The 8,378-nt window shown below is 41.7% G+C and overlaps 1 protein-coding gene across 1 annotated transcript; it reads right to left on the bottom strand.

Annotated features, from left to right (window-relative positions):
* Positions 1-2,475: 2,475 nt before the first annotated feature.
* LOC116827164 (C-X-C motif chemokine 13-like) lies at positions 2,476-7,110 on the bottom strand. The gene is made up of 4 exons (XM_032784485.2): positions 7,036-7,110; positions 6,081-6,213; positions 4,609-4,692; positions 2,476-2,962 (listed from the first exon to the last, which is right to left on the bottom strand). Exons 1-4 carry the CDS (start codon positions 7,097-7,099, stop codon positions 2,929-2,931), a joined length of 315 nt encoding a protein of 104 aa, XP_032640376.1. The 5' UTR covers positions 7,100-7,110; the 3' UTR covers positions 2,476-2,928.
* Between the last annotated feature and the right edge of the window lie 1,268 nt (positions 7,111-8,378).

Genomic DNA, 8,378 nt, shown 5'->3' with positions numbered 1-8,378 from the left:
TTCTGCCCCAATAACAAAGAAATTGGGGATCCCACAGCTGTGAAAGTAACCATTTTAGGCTGCCGTGGGCTATGCTAGGCGGAGTGGGTGTGCCTATGCAAACACCATCAGCCTCTGAAATTCTTTTCCACACTCGCCATAATTCACCACCAGACATCAGGGTAGAGCTCATCCTGACTTTGCTTACACACTATTAAATATAATCCCATTTCAATTACTACAGTTTACAAGGTCATCCAGATCATCTTTTATGATATTTTGGCCCTATTTGGCAATAGTTCCCAACTTTGTCACCTGCAAATTTGATTAGTGTGCTCCCACTTTTTGGCCAAGGTCAGTAATAAAAATGTTAAAAAAAGGTTGGCCCCAAGACGGGGTCCCTGAGGAACGTCAGTAGTAACCTCCCTCCAGTATGACAGGTTGTATTTGCCCTTTTAACCAATTCCTTAGCCGCCTTTCAGTTCTCATATTAAGCCCCAGCTTCTCCAATTTAACTGGGAACTGTACCAAATGCTTCACTGACATCCAGGTAGATAAGAGCTACAGCATTTCCTTTATTTAAAAAAAAAAATCAATGCTCTTCTCAAAGGAAGCTATTAGTAACTTTAACTTTATTATTTTAGGCTACTTACTTTTTGCAGTTCACCAAGCTTGTAACAGATCATTTAACTTTTAGAAACATCCTAACAACCCATTCTTATCTTAATCGCCACCACTCACTCTGTTTATAAACAAAATTCGGACTCCCTGCCTCAGGAGCACAAGCTGGGAGCAACCTCCATTCTCCTCTGCCTGAGGTTTGCAGTTTGCAGGGGGGCAATGCCTTCCTATGCCCTCCCCGCCCCCAACTCCACCTGTGATTTCAGTCTGCAGTTCCTGTGTTCTACTGAGCTGGCAGTTGCCATGAGCCATGGGAGTCACCTGCTGGCACCTTTCCTTGTTCTGGTTCCCTGCTAAAGTGAAAACTGACCAATGGGTGGCAGTGTCTGACTGAGATAGAAAAGCTATACAGGGATTCACTTTTAATCCATCAGTCTCAAATGGAAAGGATGTCCCTATTTTTATAATGCACAGCTTGGCTAACGTGCTTCAAGTTATCAATTCACTAATGAAGAGACAATGGAAAGTGGAGTGGGAGTTAAGCGATGGATCAGATTAGGATCATGGGTGGAAATACTACATGGTCCTATCCCTCCCCAAATGCTAATCACTGTCCCAGGATAGGTGACTATTAACTCTTGAGCTATTGCCGATTTCTGCTAAAATATCAGTAGTGAAATACTGACATTTTAAATTTCTGGTATTAGGCTTAGCGCCTACATAAATAAGATAAACAAGGCTTTTTGTACTGCATCCTCAGTCCTTTAACAGAGCAATGCTCCCAGAAAAGTCATGTAGAGAAAGAAACATCTCATTAGTGTAATACAGGCTTGTACATCAGTTTCAGCAGATTAGCTTTTTCAGGCTCTTATGTCTTATATAGCAGAAAGCTTAGAACAAAGGTGGGCAAACTTTTTGGCCTGAGGGTCACATCTGGGTGGGGAAATTGCATGCAGGGCCATGAATGTAAGGCTGGGGCGCGGAAGGGAGTGCAGTGTGCAGGAGGGAGCTTAGAGCAGGGGGTTGAGGTGTGGAAGAGGCTGCAGAGTGTGGGAGGGGGCTCAGGGTGCAGGAGAGGGCTCGCTGCATGCCTGGAGTGGCTCTAGGGTGGCAGTGGTATGCAGTGAAACTAAGACAGGCTCCCTGACTGCCTTGGCCCTGCACCGCTCCCCTCCCAGAAGCAGCTGGCACCACATCCCTGTGGCCCCTAAGGGCTCCATGAGCTGCCCTCACCTGCGGCTACCTCCCTCAAAGCTCCCATTGGCCACAGTTCCCCATTCCCAGCCAACGGGAGTGGGGGGCGAGGTCTGTGCACAGAGCCCTCTGCCCCACCAGGGTCCGCAGCGACGTAGCGCCGGCCGCTTCCAGGAGTGGCACGAGGCTGGCAATCCCAAGGTCCAGATCTGCCCCCCAGCCCCCAGAGTGCCACATTCCTGCTCCTGCGCCTCCTTCCCAGAGCTTCCCACCTCCCGCCACCTAACAGCTGTTTAGCAGTGCTTAGGATTTTCCAGGAGGAAGGAGGCAGAGAAGAGGCAGGGCAGGGGCAGGAACAGGTTATTATTTGTACTGGAATAGCACCCCCAGCCATAGACCAGAACATCATTGTGCTAGGTGCTGTACAGATTGCAGATAGCTTTGCCAAAACTCCAGAGAGTCATCAGCACTAGATTAAAAGGAGGACACAATTATTGTAAACTGTGAGCTTTAATTGCACTTGCTTCATAGCACACACACGAAGAGACCATTATAAAAAGTTAAAAGATCCCAATCTGTTCAAAAGAATACTTTGCACTGAAAGTGCTTCACATTTATTCCAACACGGGTGGAAAGGGCCCTTTAAGATATATACCAACTGAAGAGAAAGCAGAGTATGATTTAAAATTTACTAGCAAGCAAAGAACAAGGTAGGGATTAATATTTGGGAAGTTTTTAATATGGAAAAAGGACACCGAGGAAATAATGCAGGATCATTACATAATAGCTCACTTCACAAATTCTTCTTATAGCAGATGCCATAATACTTTTTAGTCCATTTATTCCAAGAACCTGAAGTGGTGGTGTTGGAGTTGGTTTGATTTGATGTTTCTCTTCCATGACTCATGAGGCAGCACACCGAAACACTGAACAAAAAATCTGACTAATGTAAAAACAGCTCGAGCTTTTCTGAAAGATCCGAGAGGGGAGCAGCAGCTAACAAAAGTTGCTGCTCGTTTAGAAAGAATGATTCTGTAGGCTAAGCAAGACAAAGATAAGAAGCAGTAAAAGCAAAATTACGAAACAATCAGGTTGTGCCCTCTATCCTTTTTCCTTCTCAGGTTGTTTATGCTTCTATTCATCTTGTGAGGAAGGCAATTGTTCCTTTCTGTAAGGGGAAAATAAGAGTGAATGCAGACAATGTGGGTGTGCTGTTACAGCTGTACTGCTTGACCTTGTGAAAAATCACTGACTCTCTGTGCCTTGTTTTCCCATCTGTAAAATGGGGGATAAAGATGGTCTGAAACTTTATTTAGGACCTGTCTTAATTATGTGAAAAAAACAAACCAAGCAATTGTGATAATTATCATGCGCACAGAGATTTTATGGCCATCCATTGATTGTATATAAGCAAGAAATGGGACAGGCCTGCGGTTTGAGCTAGATCATTGTACAGAGGGTTAGGAAAAAAGAGTAACATCTCTCGTTTGAAAATAGACACGCAGCATGTAAAACTTTCCTGACCGGACTTTGTTCAGATTTATTACTAATGACCAACTTTGTTCTAAAATGGCCTAACTGATAAGATAACATTGTCCCAGTGGACTTTGCCTGACAATTTTCATAATTAAATATGAGTTGACATTACTGGTGTAATGCTTTGTATTTTATTACTCGAGAGTCAGGAATTGAGAAGTATTCTCACAATATCCTTTATCTTAACCATGTTGTATATCTTCTAGATTTTATATTGAACAAAAACTTTAAAGATCTAAAAGTAAATGCTCAAAAATCAGTAAGGGAAATATCCCTGTTAAATGTTAGATCATGAAACGTTGGGTTTTCAAAAGCCTTCAGCTTTGGCTTAAATCTGCTCCCACTGGAAAAAAGTTCATAAGTCAGTATTTTAAAAGAAAAAATTCACAGCTCTTAGCTTTGAGCTTAAAACCTAACTGGTTGCAAAGCCAATCAAGTATTAGTACGTAGTTTACAAGCGGTTGTTCTGGCTTCCCCAAAGTTACCATTTAATTTATTTTTCTAATAATAAAAGAATGAGTCTAGTCCTCAGCGTAGACAGATGGTCTTGTGGTTAGAGCATTCAGCTGGGACTTGAGAGCCTGGTTCTACAGTATACTTGCTTATGCAATTTGACAAAGGTCACAAAATGAGATAAAGGGCTTTCATGAGTCTGTGTTCTAACCTGTTTACAGCTGCAAAACTAGTACTTCCTTACTTTACAGGAATGTAGTAAAGTAAATTAATTTGATGTTCCTGAGCACTCAGATATCACACTGATAGGGACATGGAAATATCCAGAGAGAATAGGCAACCGGAAAGCTTGATTTGTGGAGCTGATCAAATAAGTTTCTTGAAGTTTAAGTGAGGATATTATTTTTGCTTTTCTATTAATTAAAAATGACTGAATGAATCTTGCTCAAACTTTCCAGGATAATTTCTTTCCTGACTGAGACCAAGCAGCGGACTGCAGGCAGGAAGGGGCATTTTTCAGAGAAGCGTGAGCTCGATAAAACAGAGGGTTAGAATAAAAATTCAAATATAACCTTAACTACAGCTTGTGCATTCAGACTGTTGTATAACAAAGAATTAACTTAAAATGAGGCAGCTTCACACAGTTAGGCTTCAAGACCAGGTCTCTTTAGTCTGAACTGCTGCAACTCAGGGGGCAGTTCTGCAAACTCTAATTGCATGAACAGTTTTTACTCATGCACGTGGTACCACGGATGTCAGACTACTCATGAAGAACAGTTGCAGGACTGGATCCTATGACAGGCAAATAATTTAAATGAGACTTACTGGTTACGGATCCTAGTCAGCAATTTCTGCATCCAGGGGGCCTTGGGATTCACACACAGTTTCTGCCCTGTTTTAAGTTTGAGTCTGAAAAACAAGCAGAGTTTAAGCTTCCATTAAATACTGTGCTTTCTTCAGATAATTTATTAGCAGCAATAGCCATCCCTCAAACAGGCAACTTATGGAGCAGACTTCAAAGTACTGAGAATGTAGAGGAATGGGCAAACAGAAGTAATTTCTGCATGACATGAGGACAAGTACAAGTTTTCAACTATTCAAAGCACAACAAAATTTCAGATTTAACTCTTATCATGTGTGATCAGTAGACACCTCTTTTAAAGCCCCGACTCTGCAAAGCCAGTGAGACAACTTGCAGTTACACTGTATAAATTCACACATGCCTCATCAGGGCCTATGAGTAGGGATTTTTCGACACAACACATAACTGGGCAATCAAGATCATTTGTGTGATTGAAGGAGGGAGATCACTGGGCTGATGCAAGTTCTAGCACATGTATTTCTACAAATCAAATAAATCCCACTCCTTTGAAATAACTAGCTATGAGCATATTCTAAAAAAGTGTTAGATGCTTTGGTCACACATGAGCAGCACACAGAAGCTTATGCTCTAATACGTCTGTTAGTCTATAAGGTGCCTCAGGACTCTTTGCTGCTTTTACAGATCCAGACTAACACGGCTACCCCTCTGAAAGCTGTAGCTGTTTCTCTAGAAAACAGAAGAGACCAAACTGAAATACTTTCTCTAGTTCTCAGTCTCAAACTTTGTCTCAGATAAAATGGGACCTGGGTCCCTTTCATTAGTTTGACAAAACCAACACCTGATTGAGAGGTTTTTTCCAAACCAAATCCTAGTCACTCATTTCCATCTCCATTTTAAAGTGTATCCCTAGTTCTATAGTCTCAAAACTGGGCTGGAAATCTGGTGACTTCAAGCTCTTTTGGAAGCTTTCCAGTTCTTCCTGAATCTATACAGGCTGAGAATAGCACAAGAATAATTCCTTGTGGTGTTTTGGTTCTTCCACTTCCAGTCTGGGCCAAAGAACAGGAAGTGCAGAAGCACATGAAGTTAAAAAACAATAAAATTAAAAAAATTTAGCATTTAACACGTTTAATTTGAATCTGTCCTTACTACGCTGGAACCAGTTCACGTAGCCTGGGGGGGATAAAAAGGATGATTCAAGGCTGTAGTTAAGCCAAGAAGATTTTATACTTGATTTTCCCCTGAGTGCTAAGTCAATCCTGTGACTTTGGGCATTAAAACCTACTCTTTGTACATTATTTATATAAATACAAAAAGTGACCCAGTATATAGCTTCGTTATTATATGGAAGCTGAAATGTAAACGTATATCCTGCATCAGTCTCTCTACTTTAGTTATGAAGAGGGCACCAATTACACTTACAATTAGAGGCTTGGTGCATCAAGGCTAGTTAAAAGCAACTTATGTCACTTACATAATTTCTGTGGTTCGGCAGGCACCCCCAAGGGGAATGATCTCAATACTTTCATATCTCCTTGGCGATATGAAGTCTGAAGTCTGCTTTGTGCATCTGCAGCTCTTATAGGAACCGTTGGTTTCTAGGATAGCTGTGGAACAAAAATTCACCAAATTTATAATTCAGGGATAGCAATAGAGTAAGTATCTTACACTTAGCTAGTGAGACAGAGAAATCCTTGCTTTCTAGTATGTTATTAAGGGAGTTTTAACCACAACTAAGGGAAATAATTATTATACCTTGTATTTCTAAAGCCCCTTCCATTGGAGGATCTCAATGCACTGTACTGACTAATGCATTCGTCCTTGTAGTACTCCTGTAAGGTAGGTGGTATTATCCCTATTGGACAGATGGGGAATTGAGGCACAGCAGGTCAGAGTCTGTTGAGTTTACTCCACGAGTAGCCTTATTAAAACAAATGAAGTAATTGGAGGAGTAAGGTACCATGCAGCATGAGTAAGGATCAGATTCTTAAAGGTATTTAATGACAATGTTGATTTCAATTGGAGTTTGGTGCTCTTGAAAAATCCACTAGGTGCCTTTCTGCATCTGTAGTTGCATCTTTTAATTAGCATTACAATAGGGCCTAGAGGTCTCAACAGAGAGCAGGTTCCCATTGCGCTAGGCGCTGTAATACACATAAGAGTTTCTTCTCCCTCTCTTGTCCTTTACGTGGATTGTAAGTTCTTTGAGGCAGAGAAGCACAGAGAGGTTAAGTGACTTGCCCAAGGTCACACAATAGATGTCAGAGGTGGGAACAGGACCCAGGTCTCCAGACTCCTAGAGCAGTGCCCGGTTCGCTGGACCTCACATTGCAAATCTGATAGAGAAAACCATTTTTAATGATTACCTTGCTCTTTCAAGAAGAGTGAGTGTAACCCCTCTTGCCCCATCAAGAAATGAAAGTACTTACCTGCATAAACAGAGTGACAGATCACCAGCACAGAGACCAATAGAACAGCAGTGTGGGATCTCATTCTGGCTAGGGTTGTCAGTTGACCTCTCAACAGCAAGTTCAAGCTCAAAGTTTGTCTGAGGCTTTTGGTGGAGAAGAGGTTCCTATTTATTTGGGAGGTTCACACTGTGGCAAGATCAGCAGGATTCTATTTTTAGAAAGCAAAGCCGAGAAATGGCATCATCACTCTTCACAGGCTGCTACCCAGTCATTCCCCTGAGACTAATTGCTGAATTTGCAATATTGCTGATACAAATCAGCAGAAGGAATTAATACGTATTTTGCTGATTTTAGAATCAGCTAAACAGTAGAGGAAAACACTCCATAATGGAAGAAAACCCAAATTACTTTCCTTACATAAGATATTGAGATATTCTCTGTAATATTTCACCCCCATGTTTACACTAAAGAATTGTATTGGTTTTATGTAATAGTGCCTCCACATGTGAAAGTATTTTATAACCCTACAATAAATATCTTGTCTACTTTTCTGTATTTTACAGTACCAAGCAAAATGCTGACAGACATCTCCTGTCCTGAAGAGCTTATAGTCAGACTCAGACATTACAATTCACACTATGTAGAATCAGTGAAGCACACATTCAAAGGATTAAAAAATGGCTAACTGGCCTATCTCACAGCTTGTGGGGAATCATCATTGACTGGTGGTGTTTCTAGCAGGATTCTGCTAAACTTGGGGATGACAGACTGGTGGCACAATATCTAACAATGAGGGAGGTGACTTGGGCCCATTCAAACAAAGTGCATATAAATATAGCCAAATGTAAAAGTTATACATCTAGGAACCCTATAGGATGGGAGACTGTGCGTTAGAGCATGGTGACACCAAAACGGTGCTAGGGGTCAACATGGACGAGCAATTCAACATGAGCTCCCCGTGTAATGCCATGGCAGAAGCTGATGTGATCTGTGGATGTCAAATCAGGGGACTGGTGAACGGGAAGGTGATTTCACCTCTGTACGCGGCACTGGCGACAGACATTGGAATGACGCAGCCAGTTCAGGTGCCGTGTTTTAGAAAGAGGTTGAAAAAAATCAGAGGCTGCAGAAACGAGGCACAAAAATAATTGGAGGGTGGGAGAAAACACCTTGCAAAGAGATGGAAAGAGCTCCATCTGTTTATATGATACACTGTACGAATTGAAAGGTGATTTGGTAGGTCCCTTCATGAGGAGAGAATACTGGGTAATAAAGAGCTTGAGAATCTCGCTGAGAAATGTAACCACCACCCATGGCTGGAAGCTAAAACCAGACACATTCAAATGAGAAATAAGGCAAAA

The sequence above is a fragment of the Chelonoidis abingdonii genome, chromosome 5, assembly GCF_003597395.2.
Source record: "Chelonoidis abingdonii isolate Lonesome George chromosome 5, CheloAbing_2.0, whole genome shotgun sequence".
Lineage (NCBI taxonomy): Eukaryota > Metazoa > Chordata > Testudines > Testudinidae > Chelonoidis > Chelonoidis abingdonii.
The sequence above is the reverse complement of the archived record's forward strand: the minus strand, read 5'-3'. Positions and strand labels throughout refer to the sequence as shown.